Source organism: Bufo gargarizans, chromosome 5, assembly GCF_014858855.1.
Source record: "Bufo gargarizans isolate SCDJY-AF-19 chromosome 5, ASM1485885v1, whole genome shotgun sequence".
Classification (NCBI taxonomy): Eukaryota; Metazoa; Chordata; class Amphibia; order Anura; family Bufonidae; genus Bufo; species Bufo gargarizans.
Genome location: NC_058084.1, coordinates 102,250,648 through 102,276,685, shown reverse-complemented (window position 1 = coordinate 102,276,685; position 26,038 = coordinate 102,250,648). Strand labels below are relative to the sequence as shown.

At 41.0% G+C, this 26,038-nt stretch overlaps 1 protein-coding gene across 2 annotated transcripts in view; it reads right to left on the bottom strand.

The window, feature by feature from the left end:
• Positions 1-26,038, bottom strand: part of PREX2 (phosphatidylinositol-3,4,5-trisphosphate dependent Rac exchange factor 2) — a 390,423-nt gene that overhangs the window by 97,073 nt on the left and 267,312 nt on the right. Inside the window, exons 26-35 of one of the 2 annotated variants that reach the window (XM_044293224.1) lie at positions 24,913-25,086; positions 21,238-21,356; positions 20,223-20,305; positions 19,701-19,791; positions 18,205-18,333; positions 15,502-15,543; positions 12,298-12,515; positions 10,686-10,788; positions 6,774-6,917; positions 5,248-5,362 (exon numbers count right to left, since the gene is read on the bottom strand). In XM_044293224.1, the coding sequence (XP_044149159.1) occupies positions 5,248-5,362; positions 6,774-6,917; positions 10,686-10,788; positions 12,298-12,515; positions 15,502-15,543; positions 18,205-18,333; positions 19,701-19,791; positions 20,223-20,305; positions 21,238-21,356; positions 24,913-25,086 (1,218 nt within the window). The remainder of the gene's footprint in view (positions 1-5,247; positions 5,363-6,773; positions 6,918-10,685; positions 10,789-12,297; positions 12,516-15,501; positions 15,544-18,204; positions 18,334-19,700; positions 19,792-20,222; positions 20,306-21,237; positions 21,357-24,912; positions 25,087-26,038) is intronic. The other variant, XM_044293225.1, reaches the window with a different exon arrangement.

The window sequence follows — 26,038 nt, the reverse complement described above, 5'->3', positions numbered from 1 at the left end:
TAGCAATCTAGAGTTAATGCAAATAAAAACCGAAGCAGTAAACTTTCTGAAAACCTAAATTTGTGTCAGTCTCAAAACTTTTGGCCATGACTATAGAAGCACAAGCTCCCCAGCTACAGCAGATAAACTTCTCAGGATTCAGAGTCAATTTCCAGTCAGCAATGTGCATCCAGGAGATTATTTTTAAAATTTGTCATATTTTTACATATAGCATTAAATGACTTGGTGACAGAAATGTAATAAACTAAGAAGGCCGTTCCCTGTATGGGGCTTCATGAGCTGCCCATACACAAGACTATTAGGCATTGGCAGCATTCCATGACAGTTGACAAATGAACGGATATGAACAATTCTCCTCGGATCAAATCAATTCTATAATAGGAAATTGTATGCTTACAGTAGTGCAGTGAAGTCTAGATAGTAAGTATTCTGATGGATGGTATGCCATGACTATTACTAGTGAATGTTTAGAGGAGTTTTAATATGCTAAGCTATTCCTAATCAAGGAGCTGTATACTGCTCTTGCATAGGGGTACTATGGGTCTGCAAATCATTGAGCACAACAAGCTGACCACTATACACCATATCTTTTTCTCCTCTGCTCCCAATGATTTACAATCAATTTTAGACTGTCCTTTGCTTCCATTATGATCACTACTCAGTTGTAAATCTCACTCAAATTGGGACCCTTAACTGTTGGGCCCAAGCAGCTGCAATGTCTTCTACCCTCAAGGCCCTGAGGTTCTTAGTTATGGGAAACGATTAAAACTACATTTATTATATATATAGCCAACAGTATATACATATGTAAATGGCAAGTCAAAAAATATGGTGAAAATCCCCTCAAAAGACAAGGAACACTGCCTCCATCTGGAGAAGAAAAAGTTCATTCTCCAAAGGCAATAAGGCTCTTTCACCATAAGAATGGTCAGTCTGTGAAATAGCCTACCTCATGAGGTGGTAAGGTTTTTTTAGCGGCTTAAAAAAGTATTGGATGAAATCTTAGAATGAAATAGCATTAATGCTTATGAAAATGTGTCTGGGTCTCACTATCCTTCTCCTACTCTTAAGGCCCCATGCACACGGCCGTGTTTCACGGCCGTGTGCGGGCCGTGGAACCGCGGCCTGGATCCCTCCTGAGAGCAGGAGCGCACGGCGTCACTGGTTGCTATGACGCCGTGCGCTCCCTGCTGCCGGCACAGTACAGTAATACACTGGTATAGATCATACCAGTGTATTACTGTATTGCGGCGGCAGCAGGGAGCGCACGGCGTCATAGCAACCCATGACGCCGTGCGCTCCTGCTCTCAGGAGGGATCCAGGCCGCGGTTCCACGGCCCGCACACGGCCGTGAAACACGGCCGTGTGCATGGGGCCTAAGGGTACTTTCACACTAGCGTTTTTCTTTTCCGGCGCTGAGTTCCGTCCTAGGGGCTCAAATCCGGAAAAGAACTGATCAGTTTTATCCTAATGCATTCTGAATGGAGAGTCAGTTCTTCAGGATGCATCAGGATGTCTTCAGTTCAGTCATTTTGACTGATCAGGCTTTTCAGAAAAACGTAGCATGCAGTATTTTTACCTCTGGCCAAAAAGCCTGAACACTTTGACTGAACGCCTGATCAGGCTTTTTTCCCATTGACTTGCATTAACGCCGGATCCGGCCCTGTGTGTTCAGTCAAAACGGATCCGGCTTTTGCATGTTAAACCCGAAAAATGTGAAAAAAAAGTTAAAGTCCATAAATGGCGGATCCGTTTTTTCCAATGCATTTTTCCATTGTGATCGAAAGCCTGATCAGGATTCAAATGTAATCCGTTTTCACACGTTTTTCCGGATCCGGCGGGCAGTTCCGGTGTCGGAATTGAACGCCGGATTAAAACAACGCTAGTGTGAAAGTAGCCTAATTCACATCCCCAGTTTCCCATGCATAGGTTGAACTTGATGGACTTATTTATTTTCAACAGTACTATGTAACTGTCTAATGCATATCTGTAATCCGGAAATGTAAATGAGCCCAAGTTTGTACCTATAGAATCCAATCTCAAATGTACGTTACATAATCTAAACATAACTAAAACCATGAGAATCCGGTTTGATTCTGTGATACCAACAATATTTCCTAAGCAACCATGTTCCTGAATTATGCCAAATACATATGCTTCATACAGAGCCCAGGAATATTCTCTAATCAGAGCTATAAATCTTAGCCAGGGTACATCTGATTTATTCTGGACTGGACTACATGTCATAAAATACTCCATGCTATGTATAAATACATAAATGTCCCTCATCTATTCACTGCTCTCACTGGCATTTTATCAAGACAAAGTGAATCCATAGGTTTTATAATCTCATTCTGAGTGCATTAAGGGAATTACTTTCAGGAGTCATAAGCAAATTAATTGCAAAGATTTCTTCCACTTCGGCTTTTAATTTAAAAGAATCATTTTTATTGTTTCTCAAACTCTGAAGACATTCATTTGTTTCAAAAATGTTACCTAATCAGAAGAGCAGCATCCTTGACATGCATTTAGAGCTTCTCATGGGGCCTATTTGAGACTAAAGAAGCCGGTGTCACATTCGAAGCCACCGGGGAACAGCTCTCCTCTTGTCATCTTGTGCATTTCATTAGGAACGTTCACGCTATGTTCAACTCTTATTAATTATTAATGTTTAATCTTTACCAGAACCTTAACCAACAACCTATTCTATAAGCTTGTAGCCCATTGGGATCATTCAAAGCCAAAATCTTAAAGAGATTCCAGTGGTAATTATTTCATACAAAAATGTTTCATAATAATCATAATAATGAAAATTATGTGAAATTGTTAAACATAATAATTTCTGTGCTGCAATACCTGACTCTGCCCATGGACCAATATGGTGCTGGACAGTATGCAATTTTTTTAATCTTGGGCAACCTCTTTAGGTGTAGCAGTTAGAAGATGTATGGTGTACAATGCTGTATTCTAGGTAAATCTTTATGGACATTTTACAGTGACCCACCATTTATAGTCATCAATAATATCTTCTTTTTCCTCTCCATAGTACGTTAGAAGTGTTGTGTAAGACTACAGGTGAGTGGCATGTTGGCAGAATGTTCTATACAGATTGTTGGCCTGATGCATTGTAGTATTGCCAGCTACTTCCCAGTTAATCCATATGGCTATATTCTTGCTACATTCTTTAATTTTATATTTTTGGCAGAATTCATTAGGAGAAATGTGGACGGAGAGTTCTTTCCGCAACAGAGAACTGAACTAATGTCCCAATGTTTGGAAGATTTCATGCACATTGCTCAATTGACCTTTATCAGTTGTACATGGACATCCTACCCCCAGACCTCCACTGAACATCAGATCAAAGAGGCAGGAATCAGTCCATGTTACAGGGCCTGCTTCTTATTTATGTAAATGGACTGAACTGCAGAACCAGACACAGCCTCGGATGTATGCACTTTGCCTCATTGGGGGAGAGTTACTAATCAAAATGTTCCCAAAAAAATAACCATACAGCATACTTACTTTACACCACATTAATTATTTCTATCATTCCTATCTCAGACTTTTAGTTCTGAGAAAAGCCAAGTGCTGTTGCTTGGCTGTCCTCTGAGCTTCCATAGAATTGGATAGAGAAAGACAGGAATGCGCGGCCACCTCCCCATACATCGCAGCCGGCAAACAGGGGCAATTTTTTAAATACACGTGAGTCCCAGAAGTGGAACACGCATCTTGTCCCAGAAGTGGAACACGCATCTTTTCAACTTTTATGGCATATCCTGTGGATGATCACCATGTTATTTGTGCAACAAATATAACAAACGGTATGTAACATTTTGTAAATTTGTTGCAAAAAATAACCAAACCAAGCAGACACCAAAGAAAAGTTGAAAATGTGCCTCTGGATACATTATCCCCTAGGTTTACACTGTCTACAAATTAGACAGTATAAGTAAATCCACCCCAGTCTGTTGATCAGTGGGAGCTGGGAGACTAACCACATATTCTGTAGGAGATTGATACATAGGCCATTAGTTGTTTATTTTCTACTATACAGGTCGATGATCAGAAACTAATGATCAATGCTTATTTTGGGCAAAGAAGAGAAGTACGCTAAACCTTAAGTGGAGCGTATGGACTGCTGAGGGCGCACAAGACAACCAATCAAGGACCGTGTTTTAATTTCAGCAATGTTCCATTTATTCGTAAGACAACGCGTTTCGGGGTACTAAAATCCCCTTTATCAAGTCTGAGCCGGGGAGTTTAGAAGAGTATCACGGCTCATCTGAAGAGGCTCGTGTGGTCTCTTCAGATGAGCCATGATACTCTTCTAACCTCCCCGGCTCAGACTTGATAAAGGGGATTTTAGTACCCCGAAACGCGTTGTCTTATGAATAAATGGAACATTGCCGAAATTAAAACACGGTCCTTGATTGGTTGTCTCATGCGTCCTCAGCAGTCCACACGCTCCACTTAAGGTTTAGCGTACTTCTCTTCATTTTTATTACCCTAGTGCAGAAATGGCCAACCTGTGGCTCTTCAGCTGTTGTAAAACTACAACTCCCATCATGCTTTGCTGTAGGCTGATTCCTGTAGGCAGTCTAGGCATGCTGGGAGTTGTAGTTTTGCAACAGCTGGAGAGCCTCAGGATGGCCATCCCTGCCCTAGTGGCAGGGTGGCTCCTGCCCAAGGTGTTAGGACGGATCTTGGCTGCACCAACCATCCCTTATCTACACTCGATCTCCATTGCAGTTGCATCTAATTGATGCAACCGCAATAGGTGAGCAAACTATTTCTTTTATTAGAAATTTGGTTGAATTTACTTACCCTATGAGCGCCTTCTCTATCCCATTGGCCATCATTTGCTATTTTGGGCAAAAGGACCCTAACAGTGTAAAGGGGGGATGTGAGACATTCTTCCATTATTCCAAACATCATATGGATGTTTCTTTATAGTACAAGTACAGACCACACACAAATTTTTAAATATTGACCCAAATAAAATTTAGCTTACATCAGAGTTTACTTTTTCAGGAAACATTTTGTATAAAGTGAATAGAAGAAAGGGTTAAGGAGACCACTTACTAACTTAGCGCCAGGTCCCTGCCAATGACTACGTGTGTTCAGAAGTGACAAGTCTGAATTGTCTCCATTTTACTACAGGTTTACCAGCACTTAGTCATGCTGAAATATCAGAAGAGCACAGCATCTAAATGGCTGAGGAGGAGAGAAATCCACTGAAGAACTCACCGCAGTTTCTGATTGTACTGTTTAACTTTCTCCAGTGAATCGGCATTAATCTGGGCCTGAAACTCCTCAATAGAAACATTGTCCTTGTAATAATAGCCATCCATACTCTCCAGAGCTGAAATAGGAAGAGATAATGCAGTCAGTTTTTTCCATTGTAGCCTGGAACATTGCATACTATTCTGATTTTAGAGTCTGTGTTTTTTAACAAAACGGGTGAGAAGCCATTAAATGCAGCATCATTAGAAAGGGTCATCAAGGACAGTAAGATATTGAATGAAATAACCCTGGTGTATATGCTGAATGTTTTTATAGACCCCTTCTGTGGCCCATCCTCTGGGCATCATCTAGACAGGTATACGTAAGCAGGGTCCGACTGGCCCACCAGAGTACCAGAGTGCCTCCAGTGGTCCAGCCATAATGGGACCCAAAGTTTTAAGAATAAAAATTGCATTTGGAGTTGCATTTTAAGGTTAATTCATTACTGTCCACTAGGGTCTATTTCCTATGGTATTAATCAGTTACTTTATCAATGATATAGTGGTTAGGCCCCTAGAGTAATTTCCTCTGGTGGGCCCAAGGAACTGTAGTTTGACGCTGTACATAAGCATACCTTTGGGGTTTTTACTGCATAGGAAAACATACTCTGCCGAGAGTTCCTATATGGTACATCCTGTATATATCCTATACAGTTGGCCATTGCAAGAAAATATATGCCATGGTGTGAGAGATTCCGGACACTTCAAATTTTGTTGCAGAAATCTCTGCGACTTACAACCATTTCCGTTCATCTGAATGGGACTTGCAAAAATGAGTAGAAAATGAAAATAACATCAATCAGATGAATAGAAACAGTTTTCAGTCGCAGAAATTTCTGAACTAAAATATAAACATAAACATGCACCAAAAAGTTTAGTACAAATTTGTAATAATTTTGAGGCTTTTTTTTTTACACCTACCTCAACAGTTTTGAAAAGTGTTCAGAAAAGACTGTGGGGGAGATCTACTAAGCAAACAAGGTAAACAACTGATGTACATGCTTTGCACCACATTTATCATGAGGTTTAGACACTTTTTTGCGGCTCAGTAGACAAGAGGAGTGGCTTTTAGAGAAATGGGTGCAACTTGGTGGAAAAGGACCAGGCTTAAATGCGTCAAAATTAGACCGTGTGGCACAGTAATAACTTTGATGCATATTTACACTGCCTGGCCTAATATTACATTGACTTTGACTAAATATTTGACAAGGAAGGAAGAGAAACGTGCCTACTATGTCCGTGTTCGTCAATTTGAAAAATTTGGAGCAATTTATACTGTTTCTGCAGCTCATCAGCTTTGTCTTTGGGCCTCAAACATTAATTGTCGGTGATTCAAAAGATTTATCAAAAATAATGGGATAACATTTCTGAGTGTATTGTTAATTGATTAAAAAGGATTCAGCAGGTCTAAGGAAATTACAATCCAATTTTCAGCAGAGAAGAACCTTCATTTTTCTTCATGCAATAAAATGTAACACAAAAGTTGTTCACCTTGAGAAAATAGGACGGGGTGTATTTTAAATCCTCCACCGTTCTTCAGCCTTTGTGGAAGATGCTGAAAATGATAACTGTCTATGTAAAAGTACATTTTCAGAGCTTGTCGGCTTCCTTCTGCCTGATAGGTAATAGGAACATCTGAGGATACAAGGGAAATAAGTAATTAGTCTTACATTGAAAAGCACAGTGTGACTTTACCTCCATGACATGGCCTACCACAATAGTCCATCAACACTGGTACCTATCTCAACCTACATCAGGACAGCAGCTACATGTATTCTGACAGTGCCAAGTGTATGTCCTTTCAGAAGAGCTTTTGTACAAACTCCTGGATTGTATGAAAGTAGTGGTTACAATACATATATGGGAAAGTTATCTGCCCTATAGGTGAAATGAAATGCTATTATTTAACCTTTACCCTTGCAATGTTATATATCCATTACATGTAATGTCACATATTTTTTTTTGTCTATGTGTCTCCTATTTAATATGAAGTTATCCATGTGTCCTTATTTGCTATGAAGTTATACACTTCATGTCTTCATCAAATGTATTTAAAGATTGGTAAAATGTTATAGTCTCCAAAAAGGCACTGTCCACTTTCATATATACTATTAGGGACTTCTGAGTTAAAGAGTGAGGGTCCCTTGCTCAAGTTCCGTATATCTTGGCCATAGTGGAGAATCATTGCAAAGAGTATATGTTAGTGGTTACAAAGAGCATATGGGGGACCTGAATTGACAACTCATTGGGACGTTAATGCTCCTGCCAGATTCCCTCTCATATTACATCTAATTACTGGGGTCCCAATAGGAGGACAATTTGTGATCTGCATATAGTATTATTTAAGGAACTTTCTAACGGGTGGAGATTGAACATAAGAAAGGTGTTGTCTCACCTGGAACATTAGTGGTATATCGCTAGGATATGCCACAACTTTTGGGACCTGCGACTATCTCTACAACAAAGTTTAGAAGAGCGCATTACACATCCATTCATTTCTATAGGAGTGGCAAAATTTTTTGGAAGTCCCATAGAAATGAATAGAGATAGCTGAGTCAGTGCTATTGTTGGCACCCGCATATAAATGAATGAATGGCGGTAGCACATGCGCAGTGCACTCTCAATCACTTTGGGAGCTTTGTTCTAGAGGTAGGTGTGGGTCCCCGCACCTATTTGACATTGGTGGCATATCCAAGTTCCTGGTGAGACAGCCCCTTTAAAAAAATACTGTGGATCCTTTTACACAGACCAATAAACAGGCCAATTATCGGAGATAAATGTTTGTATAAACACCATTTCCCGATAACTGGCCTGTGTAAGAGGTGCCAGCGATCACCAGATGAACAAGCAAATGCTGTTCATTGAGTGATTGTGTTGCTCAGCCGACACCAAAAATTATCATTCCTGTGCAGGAGATCTTACTATCTAAACAGTAAACTGTTGCCCAGTAACAATGAGTTTCTATGGTGACAAGAGATCCCTCTATCAAAGGTTCGTCCCTATGCACTGAAGGTGATGGCTGTATGTATATGTAGCCCTCATCTCTGCTGATGATCAGTAAATTATCAAGAATGTCTGGTTCATTCCTGATAATTGCTCGACACATTGGTCTGTGCATTTATCTGCTGAAACAGAGGGTGCAAAGGTACCCTATGGACTCTTAATACAAAAATGGTCTGACACCCCCTGACAACTAAACGTCTCCACTATCCTGTTGTGCATGAAGATAACAGGTGTCCCTGCTTCACAATTGGTCCATAAAATTTTCCAGCACTACAACTTCTGACTTTATTTGAATCACTATAAAAATAGGTAATGACAATGAAGGATTATGGATGAGGGTCCAGTTTAAGGTCCAAAGCGCGCCATAATCTGCTCTATTCAAAAAATAATACCAGCAGACGCCTTCATTTTCAATCCATGATATTCTTTTATTCCAAAGCAAAATTACAATACAGAACGCGTTTCGGCCAGTCCAGCCTGATGTGTCTGATGTGTTTTTGATAATCTGCTCTATGATGTTTTAAAGTGCTTCAAATGAACTCTGGTTTTATTTGTGGTGCTGTAAAATTTCTTGAACCATTTCTGAATCGGTGCCTCTACACCTTCCATGACACATGATCCTAATCCAGCAATCCAGCCAAACTGGGATAGCAGCTGGTCATTACACTTTCTCCTCCCTTCTTTACTACCTTCCAAAAATGTGAAAGTTACATTGTGGAGAATGGGCTCCAAGATCAGTCACTTTTGTTTCCAGTTGTGCATTAATAACACTGTCTGTGCATCTCCTTATATGATTCATATGCAGTGGCATACCTATTATAGAGACAGACCACGCGACTGCTATGTTGCAGTCAGGGGGGATGGGACATGGCGCTGAACTGCTTCTTCTGTTCGGGACAGAGATTCACTGCATTTTCTACCAGTTGCCACTAGGTGGAGCGCATTACAAACATTATATATTATTGTGCTCCCCCGAGTGGTGGCTGCTGGAAGACAGTTATATAAAATACCATATGAAGGAAAGCAGGAGACTTATCATAATTATGAAGCAGGAGAACCACTTTTTCCAACATAGAAGTCAGATAAAGTGGGTGTGGCGGATGGTGTTTTTTATGACATTTATTTTATAAAAAATTTCTTACACTCAATAAAAATAAAAATCTAGGAACTTGCATTTTGCAAGCTGTATTGCCTTGGAGTGTTTGACATAAGCTAACTGGGAAACTGCTTGTGCAGGGGACCCTATGAGATCTGTGTGCGACCTTGCACATATGACCTATTATACACCTGCAAAATTGGCACACCAAAGAACCAATAACAAGGGCAAAAGTCCAAGATGTAATAACACAGGGACAGATATGATTCACAAGTTTTGAGGTGCCAAAAGCTGGTTAGATATTAGTATGAAATTGAGAGAACATTATATGATATTAATTATCAGATATGTTGGCCGATGGACATTGATGCCTATGTTTCCCGAGGACATTAGAGTGTACCTGGCAAAAAAAAAAAGTGTTACTCAAATTCCTGTTTTTGGCCAGTAGAATGAATGCCTATAATTAGAAAAAAACTTCATTCACCATCTGTAACAGCATGGCTCCAACAGGTGACAAAAGAAGCTACAATTGAAAAAAATCTGCAGTTACTCAGATGAGAGAGCAGAACATGCCTACTCAGACAGCAGGCTATGGAAATATTATTTAGTCCTCTAGATTCCCTTTTTCGTCCTTTCTCTCTCTCTGTGGGTGGGATGAGTGGGTAGATGGGAAGGATACTATATAGGAGTATTAAGCTTGCAAAGGGATTTATAGTTAGCAAGAAAAAAATTTACCTGGAGAACCCTTATAAGCTAGTTCAAATTATTTTATCACCACCCACAGATTGATTCCCCTTTGGTCTATCCTGAGGCATGATGGGAGCAAAATGTGAAAACAAAAAATGTATTTAGCTGGCAAAAAAATCTAAGAGAACGTTCTATCAATGTAAGTGGAGCTGCACTTTAAGACTAATGCAAACCTATGTTCATATTTACATAATCAAAATGGACATTTTCTCTCACCATGCTTGATGAGTGGGCACACTCTACCTGATGTCATATGAGAGCCATGTTTTGCACTTTGAGACAACCTGATGCTTACCCCAGCTCCCCTTTTATAGTATGCATGCTCCTAGAACAACTGAGGCAGAACAATTGCAGCCTTCACCTCCTTCATGTCTGCTATTTAATGTTTTACACTAGAAGGATTTTTCGAGTGACTGAGGAGGTTTCTAAACACACACATAGAGATGCTGCAGGGGATTACAAGCCACTGGAGGGCGAGGGAGAGCCAAATTCCACTAATAAGACATTTTACATAGTTTTGTATAATCACGTGTACTACTGTTCATAATAATACATACTTGAAATTTGTGGCCCATGTTCTGCTTGTCTAAAGTAAAACATGACCTTCTCCAAATCAAACAGGGCAACGAGTGAATCCTCCAGCATGGCTTGTTCATCTGTCTGTAGCAAAAACATGTCAGAAGCAGGAGATCAAAGAAGAATCCATAAAATGTACCCACAGCAGTGATGTAATGCAAAAGAATTAATATCATATCAAAGCCAAGTTCAGTGAGCGCAAGGAAAGAGTGTGCGGGGAAGAGAAGATTAGAAGAATTATGTTACATTATAGGTCCTTTTGAGGCAGTACAATGGAGTCTACAAGAACAATGAAATGGAAGATATATACTCCCTTTGGGTTTCAATTGGTACATGTGCTTATCAAGCGCAGCATTCATTTGCTCTATTATCAATTGTTCATTTTTCGCGGTTTGTTAAATTGTTTGAAACATCTGCCTAAACCAACTAACATTTTGCTACAAGAGATCGCATTCCACCTTTCCAAAAAGAAACTACTTGGAAATAAATGAATTGTCATGCACAATGGTAAGGAATATAATAAAGAGGTTTTCTCCTTTTAGCTCACATCATTGCCCAGAAAAGAAACAGGGTAGAAAACTCTTGTATTTGAGAAGTATTACAGGGGCTTCCGGGAAACTAATGACCTATCCTATCTTAATATCTAATTGGTGGGGGTCCAACACCTGTGACCCCCACTGATCAATTGTTTGAGAAGGCACCGGTGGTCTCAGCAGTGCCGTGGCGTGCTCTCTACTCACCAAGCACAGTGTAGTCTATTTGATAGTGGCTCAGCTTGGTATCACAGCTCATCACCATTCATTTCAAGCCACGTCACTGATGAACATGACATCACATGGCCAAGGCAAAGCTATGAGAAAGCCGTAGTGCTACAGTGAGCACTGGTGCTTCTTCAGCCAGCTAATCTTCGTGCAGGTCCCGAGTGTTGGATCACCACGGATGAGATCCTGATGACCTCACCCAGCTATGCTTGATTGACAGGTGTCCTTCTATACACAAATATACTTGTCAATTAGGCTAAGGAGAAGCCCAAGGGCAGCCAACCAGTGGACATTTCTCCTGTAGCTCACATTAAAACTAAAACATAGCTTTTTGTAATGAGGGAGCTCGATGATATCTGTGGTTGGAGAACATGAATCTACTGACACGTTCCCTTTAACTACTTCTGGATTGATGTGCGGAGCCTCGCTGTCTTGTTCTCTTCCAGGCCCCTATTTAAAATACTGTCTTTGACCATAAAACTAGGCAGGGTGGTTTACAATAGTATATTGCCGGCAGTGGAAATGCATTGTACTGATAAAGAAGCTTGGCAATTCTTTTACATAAGACTGAGCTCAGGCAGGCCACTGTGCCTTTGTAAACATTGAAGGGGATGGGCTTCTTGATTCTGCTTGAACCTTCACCAATCAGATATTTACAATCTACCCTGAGTCGAGCAGGGGCCGCTCTATTCTATTGACTGACACAGGTCCCTAGGGTTGGACCTCCACAATCCTACCTTTGGAAAAACCATCAATGCTAGAAGTCCTTGAAAAGTCCTTAAATAACAACCCCCAGATGTTAGTAATACACAGGAATAGTAATGACCATTACCATATTTGGAGAGAGAAGAGACTGGAAGTGGAAGAGAACACCGGCATTAGCAATCTGCTCCAACCATCTTCTACTAGCTTCTTGTGTTTCCACTTCATATTCTCTGTTGCTGTCATATATGTGATTTAATGCAGCTATTAGCTGCTCAGAGAAGGCACAGACAGTGGCCACTAAACTCTGGCAGAACACCATGTCTCTCCTCAGCTGTACTTCACTATCTGCAGAGGAAAACATCTGCCATTAATTGCATTATCACTCACATTAAGATAACTTACACCTGTATGTCATACACAGTAGACATGTATTGATGGAACGAACCAAGGTGGCTGCCCATCTAATGTGTATGGTGGCCTCCTGACTCCCCTGGCAGCTGATGTTGGAGGAGATAGCGACTGGACATGTTTGATTTCAAAGTCTGATCCTTTTGTTGGCAGGGACATAAGGCACTACCAGAGGTCTCTGACAGCAGCATTCGCCCCTCTCCCATACATGCATGCTCAACTGATAATTATTTCATACATATGGCCATCTTTAGCATAAACAGTGCATACAGGTATGTTTTTACCACTAACTAACATATCTAGTACCAGTGTCGGACTGAAGTACCTAGGGCCCACCAGTAAAATTTATTTTGGGGACCCACCATATGGATACATTTAAATATAATAAATAATTAAACAAGTTTTTATATGAACATAGGCTGGTTGAGGTGCTGTACATTGAATATATGTATGTAGTGTACTAAATCTAATGTGTTATGTGCCACTTGTGCAGAGGGTAGGAGACTCGGGGCCAACCTTGCTCAGGGGCCCACCAGGGGGATTCCCCTGTACCCCTGTGGGCCAGTCCGAGCCTGTCTAGTACAATTTATTCATTATCACCTACAGTAAAATAAATAACTGCATTGCTTTCCCAAATTTATGCCTGATCGTACATATGAGATGCCAGTTGGCCAAAGAAGAAAGCTATCTCTCCTGACTTCCCCCTACCATACCTGCTCAGCACAACATGGAAATATTCTGACTGGGGAGAAAATTGCTGCCAGACTCCTCTGATGGTGGCTTATGTCCCTCAGAACAAAATGATAGGCCATGTTGAAATACAAATGACAGCAGATGTTGGCGAGAGCCAGATATATTGCTGTGTGCAAAAGGCACAACTCAAAAGCTACAATTGCATTTGACAGGTTAACAGTGTCACTCAAACATTTGATCCATGTCTTATGTGTATAGTTCTTAGAATTATGTTGAGATCCTTAAGGATGTTTCATTTTCAAATATACCACTGACCTGTATGCATGTAATAATTATATTCTAATAATCTCATATTCCTACATCTTTCTAACCAGTTCCTCAATAGAGTCATTCCTTCTAATGAGTTCTCAGATCTTCATATTCCTTTACCTCTTGAGACACCTTTGGAGCTTCCAAAACACATGTAGAAGCCATTTCAAATACCAAGAGAAATCCTTTAGAAGTTTGAGATGTGCAAATAGACAGAAGTTAAGTAATTTCATTATTGATATACAGTACAGACCAAAAGTTTGGACACACCATCTCATTCAAAGAGTTTTATTTATCTTCATGACTATGAAAATTGTAGATTCACACTGAAGGCATCAAAACTATGAATTAACACATGTTGAATTATATACATAACAAAAAAGTGTGAAACAACTGAAAATATGTCATATTCTAGGTTCTTCAAAGTAGCCACCTTTTGCTTTGATTACTGCTTTGCACACTCTTGGCATTCTCTTGATGAGCTTCAAGAGGTAGTCACCTGAAATGGTTTTCACTTCACAGGTGTGCCGTGTCAGGTTTAATAAGTGGGATTTCTTGCCTTATAAAAGGGGTTGTGACCATCAGTTGCGTTGTGGAGAAGTCAGGTGGATACACATCTGATAGTCCTACTGAATAGACTGTTAGAATTTGTATTAGGGCAAGAAAAAAGCAGCTAAGTAAAGAAAAACGAGTGGCCATCATTACTTTAAGAAATGAAGGTCAGTCGGTCTGAAAAATTGGGAAAACTTTGAAAGTGTCCCCAAGTGCAGTCACAAAAACCATCAAGCGCTACAAAGAAACTGGCTCACATGCGGACCGCCCCAGGAAAGGAAGACCAAGAGTTACCTCTGCTGCAGAGGATAAGTTCATCCGAGTCACCAGCCTCAGAAATCGCAGGTTAACAGCAGCTCAGATTAGAGACCAGGTCAATGCCACACAGAGTTCTAGCAGCAGACACATCTCTAGAACAACTGTTAAGAGGAGACTGTGTGAATCAGGCCTTCATTCTAGAATATCTGCTAGGAGACCACTGCTAAGGACAGGCAACAAGCAGAAGAGACTTGTTTGGGCTAAAGAACACAAGGAATGGACATTAGACCAGTGGAAATCTGTGCTTTGGTCTGATGAGTCCAAATTTGAGATCTTTGGTTCCAACCACAGTGTCTTTGTGCGACGCAGAAAAGGTGAACGGATGGACTCTACATGCCTGGTTTCCACCGTGAAGCATGGAGGAGGAGGTGTAATGGTGCTTTGCTGGTGACACTGTTGGGGATTTATTCAAAATTGAAGGCATACTGAACCAGCATGGCTACCACAGCATCTTGCAGCGGCATGCTATTCCATCCGGTTTGCGTTTAGTTGGACCATCATTTATTTTTCAACAGGACAATGACCCAAAACACACCTCCAGGCTGTGTAAGGTCTATTTGACCATGAAGGAGAGTGATGGGGTGCTGCGCCAGATGACCTGGCCTCCACTGTCACCGGACCTGAACCCAATCAAGATGGTTTGGGGTGAGCTGGACCGTAGAGTGAAGGCAAAAGGGCCAACAAGTGCTAAGCATCTCTGGGAACTCCTTTAAGACTGTTGGAAGACCATTTCAGGTGACTTACCTCTTGAAGCTCATCAAGAGAATGCCAAGAGTGTGCAAAGTAGTAATCAAAGCAAAAGGTGGCTACTTTGAAGAACCTAGAATATGACATATTTTCAGTTGTTTCACACTTTTTTGTTATGTATATAATTCCACATGTGTTAATTCATAGTTTTGATGCCTTCAGTGTGAATCTACAATTTTCATAGTCATGAAAATAAAGAAAACTTTTTGAATGAGAAGGTGTGTCCAAACTTTTGGTCTGTACTGTATGGATGACTAATTGTAGAATTTAGCAATGGCATCATTAAACGCGACAATATTCATACCTGTATATTCCAGCAGGGCCAACAGTATCCTCGTTTCTACCTCTGAAATTAATATATAAAAATTGTTACGTTAGACCTCATGTTTTCTACATTCACCTTGCTGTCATCCTTGTAAAGCAAGTCAGATTATCAACTGCTATGTTTCCCAACAAAACTCAAGATGGTAATCTTGATAAACTTCTCACGCATTTGTCGGAGCTCATTTTATCTGGTTTCAGAGGTAGTTGCCAGGATCAGTCTTTTAATGAAAGGAACCATCAAAAGAAACTATCTGATGGTTTAGGGCACTACATTCAAATTGGAGATGTGGAGCTGTGGGAAATAAGCTAAATTAGCCTGCGGAAAGCAGATAACTGTTGCTTTAATCTCCTTTGGATTTCGGTAAAATAAACATACTCATAAATCTTCTGGAAAATTATTCCCTTGCCATCAAAATACATTACAGTAAGTGCTGACACTGCATTCTTCTTGGAATTACTCTACAATGCTGTATGGATACATCCAGCTGACCGCAATGAAATGTCATTTTATGGCAGATATTGTTTTTTTCACAGTCATAAGCCTCTCTAGGGCCATGATTAAACCCTAGAAAGAGATAGATGGCTGAACCATAGACAGAGAGAGATATTATGATACTTAGGGTTCATGTCTTGGATACTGAACATGCATGACTTTTTGGATCATGAAAGATTCTCTTGAGTTACTATTAATCATTAAAAGGAATTTGTCACCAGCAACCACCCGGTCCAGCTGTTTGGATAAACACATAGCTGTACGGGCTTTTAATATTGATGACCTATCCTCAGTGCGCAGATGCCGTCTCTCATCGTGTTCACCGCTGCTGTCTATGGCAAAGCAGCAGTGAACAGGAGGAGAGAAGGGAGATGGCACACAGCATGCTCCGTCTCCTTATACAGCTGATCGGTGGGGGTGCCGGGTGTAAGACCCCCGCCGATCTGATATTGATGACTTATCCTGAGGATAGGTCATCAATACTAAACCCTTTTAAAGCAATGTTTTTCATTGGTTGATCCAAGGCTCCATTCCAGAGTTATGATACTTTTTCGTAATATGCAAATTAGGCCTTTGGTGCAATGAGGGCATCACCATTGCTTCTCTTGCATCCAGGGGCGGACTGGATTTAAACCCTACAGGGAAATTTCCTGGTGGAGTGATGCCCATGGGGCCGGCCGAGCCCTTCTCATGGTCATTGACCAGGTACATAATGATATGATGCTCTCAGATTTAATTAATGCTAGGAGCATCAGGCACTTATGTATCTGGCTGGCGAGGCAGGTCCCCTCCTGAATTCAACGGTATCGACATCTTCAGGACAGTGATACAGTTGAATACTGCAGTGGGGCTGCAGTATTTTGTGCTGTGCTATTTGGTTCTGCCGGGGCAGTATTTTGTGGTGCACTAAGGTATTCAAAAGAGTCCGCCCCTGCTTGCACCCAAGCTCCAATCCTTACTATCGTCAGCCCTTTCCTCTCTCCTTTGAATGGCAGATCCAGGCAGTGGCAAAGCAGCAAATAAGGGTCTGACCACAGAAAGGAGTCGAACTTGGGTGCAACAGGATCACTGGTGATGCCCTTATTGCACCAAAGACCTACTTTAAGAAAAAGTATCATAACTTTGGAATGGATCCTCGGATCAACAAAAGAAAAAAAAAACATTTTAATTAGGTGAGCCACAGCTATGTGTCTATTCAAATAGTTTGATAGGGAGAATGCTGGTGACAGATTCCCTTTAATGCGAAATTGCCTAGTAATATCTTAATTCTACGTTACTTAGTGTCAGATCAAATAATAATTAGAGGAATTGCTTTCAGGATTTCAGAATGAAAAAAAAAATAATATATTCGGTCTGTACAGCACAAGTCTCAGGTTTTCAATTGATGGCGTTCTTTTTTTCTTCTTAAAATTGGCATCTGACTTCCCAATAATGATTCATGGAATTACTACCAGACACGTGTGGCGGTATTTATCTTCCAGCAGAATGAAATGTTTAGGTATGCTCAAATCCGACATACACCACCTTCCTTCCCCTGACATTGGGGCAGCCAGGAAGCCCCCATATACATTATATTGATGATGGATCTTGCTGATTTTGGTGGGATTGACCAATACTGTTATAAGTTATAGAGCTATTAGATATAGTCTGTGTAAGACTCCTTTACACTGCCCAAACATCAGCCAAATTATCGCTAACACTCATTTGTAGAAATAATCGTTAACAATAATCTGCTGGTGTAAAGGTGCTACCGATTACCTGATGAATGAGTGTTTGGATCTTTCATGCCGTCATCTAAATTATTGTCTGCCGGCAGCAGATCGTACCCTCTAAACAGTCTCTGCTGCCTGCAAACAATGATTCTGTATGGGGACGAGCGATTGCATTAGTGATGTCTACTCCCCATAGTGTGGATGAGATCGCTACATGTAATCAGCAAGTGATTGTTGGGAAGAAACGCTTCCTTCCCAACAACCGTCTGCTCAGATGAGCAGTGTGAAAGGACCTTTGGGTGAACAAAAGGTCAGATAACATGAAACCATGGAGAAGAAGATCACATGGAAATGCAGCTGCCATCACATGCAGAAGAAACATCCAAGGCTGTCTTGGACAAACTAATATCTGATTGTGTGTTCAACTCATGAACATTGTAGTCCAACAAATAACAAGAATTTACAAATGAAATCTCACCTTCTACAAACTTTTTAATGTTCTGAGAAAGAACACGGACGCTACTGGGCAGATTCCAAGGGTCCTGTTTAATGTGAAGTCGTAAGCGCTTTGGACAGCTTAATTTAGGTTCCATTTCCTGTTGAAATTCTACAAAATGCAAAAAAAAACAGAACAGAAACATTTCTAATATTCTGAATAGTAGAAAGAAATCAATCCAAACTAAAATCATTTATCATCTTCCCTTTATAGCTTTGCATTATCTGGTTAGTCACTTCCTTTAATCTGTCAAACAAATGCATGGACAACCATGTATAGTTGCAACAATTCCACCACTCATTGCACATCAGAGGCATAACCTGAAGCTCCGGTGTTCCAAAGGAAAATATGCAATTACCAACTTTATAAAATAAGTTATGTATCCGCATCGTCATTTAGCGCAGTATATGAATGTAAAATTTACATATCCCTTTCACCCATCCAGCCCCTCTGACATGAGCATCAGAGCATTTCATGCTCCGATTCTCTCCCTTGCCCTGCACAGGATTGCGCAGTACAAGGGCTTTTTTATTTACAATAACACACTGCCGGGTGGAGGCTTCCGCCCAGCAGTGTTGCCGGTGAAGTCAGCTGCACTGGTGGGTGGACTTTAGCACTGCCCTAGCCGTTTTTACAGGCTAGGGCAGCGCTGAAGCCCGTCTATCAGTGCCAGTGACGTCACCTGGCTCATCGCATTACCCTATGGAAAGCCCGGTACGTCACCGGATCTCCATAAAAAGCCTTTGACCTGCACGATTCAGTGCAGGGCAAAGGAGAGCTTATGTCAAGGGGGCTGCCTGGGTGAAAACGGGGATATGTCCGGGTTCAGCTCTTAAATTCTAATTTCATCTTTTAAGAGGAGATGTCACCTCTCCTGACATATCTGTTTAAGCAACTACTTGCAACCCCACATAATAACATTTCTGGAGCATCTACTCTTATATCTCTATGCTGTATCATTCCTTTTTTATTCCTGCTAGAAGTTGCAAAGGAATTACTAGCAGTTTGCAATGAAAGTCCAGATGGGTGTTACCAGCTGAAGGTGTGTTCCTTGCACAGAAGACATTATCCAATCCTTGATGCCAGTGTCAGGCTGGTCAGGAACACGCCCCCCAACTGGTAACACACATCTGGACCTTCACTGCAAACTGCTAGCAATTAATTCATAAGTTCTAGAAGGAATAATAAATGAATGAAACAACATATAGACATAAGAGTAGATTCTCCGGAAGTGGAATGCTTGTAGTTACTAAAACAGATGTGTCAGGAGAGATGACAGCTACTCTTTAAAACAGAAATAAAAAGTTGGCTGGTACATGAACATATTTTGGCACGTTGGGATTTATTGAGACTGTGTGCGTGGCCTGTCATTCACAGATGCACGCTCAGACAAAGGACCTGCCATGCTGTATGTGATAGCTGCAGCCACGTGTAATATTAGTTGATTCATTAGAGACAAGAAGATGTACTGTGTGTACCTTGTAAACTTCGCCCAGGAGTGAAATATTTTGTCTGCTCAAATGCCCTGGCCACAGCTGGTCCTCTAAGAAGATTAGTTATTGATTCCACCTAGTAGAATACAGGAGATTTTAATCAGAAAAGGAAGTAAAATTTTAATTTATTCAATGTTCTACATGGACGGCCATTCATCTGAATGTAAGACTCCATTACCCCTGCAGCAGAAGCATCATACCCTGGTAAAATCAGATGCTTGAGCGGGGCCCTAGAAACCACTTACAGACAAACGCTTTGAATTTATAGAACATGTCTTGGGCCTACATGACATGTTTCCTCTATTCACTTTGTATATACGGTTCTATTATTCATCTTTGGAGAAACATTCTCTAGAACTCTTTCTTTAGGAAAAAACAGAAGGCAAAACCACAATAAAACACTCAATTTTACTCATATATTATCGGTTTGGCCTTCGATTACACAGTTACTTGTACATGTAAACATAACCCTATGTTAACTAATTTATTACTGTATTAATTACTCACCTGACTAAATAGATGTTCTAAGCAACTATGTAATTTGTCCTGTTTCTCATGGGAAATCCGTACATTTAAAGGCATCTCATCTCCTATAGATAGAAAAGTTAAAGGTATCGCTAAATCACTAATACAGAAAAAAAAATTATCAACCCCTCAGGCAGCAGGTTGAGAAGGGGTGGGGGGGGGGGCATGACTGCTTTAACACTTCACATCTTATTTGAAATCTGTCAATAAAAGCTTTAAAAAAAAGACCAGGACGGAAGCATTAGCTGCTATAGGTAGCGACTTACAGCCTTTAGAAATTGTGTTTCATGTGCTTTCATTCCTGATTTCTATAGACTATATAGGGATTCATCCATCTATATGGCTATTATCCTGGTTCTGTTTTAAAGCTTAGATTATCAGTTTTCAAACCAAACCATCTCTAGCTACTACACATACTTAAATATAAATGGTTACAGCAGCCCCCCGTCCCCTTTTGCTGGCTCTTCCTGTCCCTGCAGCACTGAAATCAACATCCATCGACAGGGGGACACGTGACTGCTGCAGACAATAACAGGCCACAGGGGAGACATGCCCCCGTTTCGTCATGACAACAGGTCACGTGACACAAGGGGAGCAAGTTAACGCTGATGCCTGTGATTGGCTGCAAGTGTCACATATGACCCCTGTTGAAGGATGTTGTTTTCAGCGCTGCATGGTGAGACACAGACACAGAGCCCAGAGGTGGGGACAGGACATACATTCAAAATCTACAATAACAAAAGTGACATTTTCAAGAGGGTTTGTCCAATTTTTTATGTGACTGTTGGGGGTTAAAGGAGTTACCTCATAAAAGACCCAAATACATGGCTGCAGTGGCTGCTGTAGGGAAAATATATCAGTGAAAGAAAATTTCTGAGGTTACAGGAGCTAGACCCTCAACGATCAGCGGATCACAGAGGTGTACGTCTTTAGATGACGTCTGGAGAGGTTTTCTTTAAATAGAAAAAAAGGTTGATGATATTTAAAGTGGGTTTACCAGAATCCATGTCGTCGCTGTGAAGGTAAGAACTACACTGGCTGCTGCAGACACTTGTGAAGGACGCAATGGAGTTTCTGTTGCTGTTGCAGTCGCTGCACATAGAATAAAGAACATATCTAAAATGACGTCTAATAAGTTCAGCAATTTAACAATCAGCAATTAAATTCGAAAAGTAGAATAGTAAGCATGAAATATGTTCTTATTTAATGTAAAGAATAGCTCAGCGCTTACAATGGACGGGCCTGTCATACAGTAATTGCCCATGTGACAGCAAGGGGAGACCTGTGCCTAAATTTTAGTGTAAAGTGGTGGCAACAGAGGTAGGCTAGTGACTCCTGGACTCTCTTAGGAAATGAAGTAGCTACAGATATTACTGTGTTCCTGTCTCTCCCTGTAAATAATGTATAATGGCACAAATATTTCCACCTCCCTGTATCTCCAACCAAATGCTGTAGGTAGGGGCGTAGCTAAAGGCTCATGGGCCCTAGTGCAAGAGTTCAGTTTGGGCCCCCATTCCCTCGGTGCTTTGTGGCCAGGAGTCAGGAAGCACATAGCCTTCGTGCTGCCTTAATCAAAAATCGTAACGGCAGCCCTTCCCCCGTGGCACGCCAATTTCTTGATCTAACCCCTTCCTCCAGCCAGATGTATAATTTGACCACCATGCACTTTCTATAATACCGATGTCTTCTTACGTGGCACAAGGGTCTTCGGGTCCCCTCAGGCTCCTGGGCCCAGTAGCGACTGCAACCTCTTCGCCCCTGGCTGTAGGCACAGATATCACTGCCTCCTTGTCTCTACCTTTATATTCTTTTGTCACAGGCGGTGCTGTCTCTATGTCTCTCCACGTACATTATACATTCACAGATAACATTGCCTCCATGTTTCCCTGTAAATGATGTAGGCACAGACAGTTCTGTTCCCATCCTTTTCCCGGTGAATGAAGTAGGCACACAATTGATTCGGAAAATGCTTCAGTTTTGTCCCCATTTATTGTCAATGGGAACAAAACTGAACAAACCAGAACGGAATGCTTCAGAATGCATTCCGGTCCTGTTTGTTGCGTTCTTTGATCGGACACAAAACTGCTGCAAACTGTGGTTTTGTGTCCGGCTTGCAAAACTGAACAAGCCAGATCTGGCACTAAAAACAATGTAAGTCAATGGTGCCAGATTTTTATTTATTTTTTTGTGTGGAAGTGAAAAACGGATCCGGTGCCCATTGTCTAACAATAGTATTAGTGCTGGATCTGGTTTGTTCATTTTTTATTTAATGCAACCGCATCCGAACGGAACGGATGCAACCAGTTGTATTAAATCTGGTTTTAATATCCTCTGGTTTTGATATCCTCTGCTGGATCTCAAAACTGGAAAGAAAGTCGCACATGTGAAAGTAGCCGTTATGTAAGTATACGTACTTCTACTTTCTGAGTGACCCATCTTCCTTTTGGAGGATTATTTGGCTTGAATGCCATGAGTTTATTTGCATACTTTGGAGCATTGCCTGAAAATAAGTCTCCATACACCGGCTAGGTTTCTTGAGCTACCTGTGCGCTATCTTGCAAAACTTCAGCACCAAATCTGCACCAAAAACTGAATGTCTTACTTGCAGTTTTTGGTGTGGATTCTGAAATCTGGACAAAAGAACCGCGCATTGACTTGCTGTGGATTTTAAAATCTGCACGGCAGGTCAGTTTCTGCATGGAATAAAAAAAGCAAAGTGTACATGTGGTTTGGGAAATCTCATACACTTTGCTGGTACCATATTACGCGGCAGATTTTCCATATGAGAATTTGTGCATAAAAAAAAAACAACTCTAAATCTGCTCTGTGCGCTGGTAGCCTTTAGTGGCCGTACACACTAGTCTAGAGTTGATCAAAACAGACGATTTCAGCCAAAACAAACGTTCACGGTTTAAAAATTAACAATGAACGATCATTTTAGCAAACTGATGGCAGACCATTATCTTCTAATAAGAAGTCAGCCATGTTTGCTAGACGAAATATTGTCCGGTTTCCTTGAACATATATAGGCATTGTAAACAACTGTAACGGCCAATATGGTGAAAAGTGCTTATGGCTGTGTCTGCAAAATGATCATTCACCAGATGTTTATTTGACTACTGTTTGATCATCAACTAACTACTATCTAATGTATATGACCAGCTTTAATTTGGATACAGTACCCACCAAGAGGGTCTGCTGCCGAGCTGACTCTCTAAAACATTAGGGGCGAGTGCCTGCTGCCGATCTGACCATCGAAAAAAAATTATGGTTGAGGGTCTGCTGGTGAGCTGACTCTTTAAAATGCAATTCAGCTCAGGTTGCGCTAAAAATATATAATGCTGACAGATACAACAATAGTCCTTAAAAGGACTTTTGGGTCTCTAACACCAACCCTGCCTAACAAAAAAATAAATTAAATTCCCTACACTATCTGTCCCTTCTACAGCACAGCTCTCCCTGACTAAGACTGGCCGAACCACGTGTCATTGGGTGCTTTATAGCACCCGATGACGCGTTCCGGCCAGACAATCACTGTAATGCCAGTAAACAACATGGCTACCGCATTACAGTGAGTGGCAGTACTTACGCAGCCAACAAATGTGCAGAGAGGAGACTTGAGCATCGCGCTTGAGCACATGTGGTATTCGGCGGAACACCGCGATGTGCCAAGCATCGCGATGCTCGAGCCGAACTGGTGTTCGGCCGAGCATGCTCAATCAACACCAATCATTACACATAGTACTAATGCCTTATTTGTAATACTTTTAATCCATTCATTAAATACTAAAGGCCCCCTACATATTAATGTATGGTCAGCTGAACCTGCCGTTCAGATATGTCACTGACTACCGACCTTCTCACATTTCCCCATTGACAACACATACAAACTTGGCCGAACCAAACGTGTGTGTGTATGGGGATGTTGGGAGGTAGTTGAGAACGATAGCTGTTGGCTGTATAATTATTTGGCTGCGAGCTATTGAATATGTAAAGTATGGCTGACTTAAAGGGGTTGTGTCAGTTCAGCAAGTGTCATTTATCATGTAGAGAAAGTTAATACAAAGCACTTACTAATGTATTGTGATTGTCCATATTGCCTCCTTTGCTGGCTGGATTCATTTTTCCACTACATTATACACTGCTCGACCACCCTGCAATCCATCAGCAGTGGCCATGCTTGCACACTAGAGGAAAAGGCTCTGGCCTCTCTGGTGGCTGGGACCGTGGGAGCTCACGTAGGCTGCTGCTTTTTTCTATAGTGTACAAGCACGGCCACCGCTGATGGATTGCAGGGTGGTCATAACCATGGAAACGGGCAGTGTATAACGTGATGAAAAAATGAATCCAGCCAGCAAAGAAAGCAATGTGGACAATCACAATACATTAGTAAGTGCCTTGCATTAACTTTCTCTACATGATAAATGGCACTTGCTGAACTGACACAACCCCTTTAAGCAATAAATCAGGAACTTTATAATGGAAAAACAAGTGAGGAAAAAAATGCATGGCTTCATGGCTTAGAAATCTTAAGATGACGATTTTGGAATATATGTAGGTGGGAAATATTATTTTTTCATTAAAAATCTATTTAACTATGTTGATCTTTGTATAACTGTATAGTATAAAGTTCATTTCATGCATCAGTTCTTAATAATAAAATAGAAGTTACCTGTAAGAGTCTCTGTTGCTGATGGTATCATGTCCCGAATCCTCTTGTTCCTCTCCTGCAACATTAAAGCAGACTCTCTTCCCGTTCTTCTCTCCTTTCTCATCGCTGTCCATCCCTATAACATTTTCTGTTTTACGCTCACATTTGGGAGAGCAAGTTATTGAAGACAATAGCCTGCAACGAGGAGGAAAACAGCTTTTTGAGGGAAAACATCATTCAAAAATGCCTTTGGTTATTACACATTTTGGCTAACTTTTTATAACAAGTTAAAGGGTTTCTGCTCTGCCTCTGCTTATATGGGTGCAACAACAAGGGCACCAGGCAAAGGAGCAGCTTTTGGCCAATGTTCAATCTGAGGTGACATGTAGTCATACTTAAAAAAAAAAAAAATATATATATATATATATATATATATAGAATGAATAAAAGACACCGCAGCACTCCGTTTGGTGAAAAAAGTGGGACCCTTTATTCACCTGTGCGACGTTTCGGTCCGCTCACTGGGACCATTCTCAAGCAATACAGCATTGTGAAGACTGTGAGTATTTATGCAGTCATAACAAATTAGCATACAAAAGTGATCATTAACAAAGATTACAGAATACATATATAAGTGCATTACATAAATATATCAAAGTTACAAGCCTGGAAGGTAACCAAAGTCCACATCATAAAATGATATATTCAATGTTTCCAGGTATAGGGATTCCGTAAAATTACAGTGTAAAGTTAAAATAGTAATCAATCGTGAATCATCATCACCTGTAGATATGTGAACATTACAGGACCGTGCGTGGAGGTAGACGAGCTCAATGGTGGGAGGATACAAAGTTGCGAAATACAGCGCATGGATCCGGCGTCCCGGAAGTGTTGCTGCGCATGTCCGTGATGTCACACTAGCCGACTCACGTGATCGCTCCGTGCGGCATCACGTGACATGCAACATCGTATGTCATTATGCAAAGCAAAAGTAGTAATACATTCATCAAGAAAGTGATATAAGTAAAGAAATAATTAGCGGGAATGCATACCTTAGGTAAGACGGCGAATGACGTGCACATATATAGTGCACTGTCATTCGGCGTGTGCGGCTGACAAAAGGGGAGGCGGCAGAATCAGCCATCAT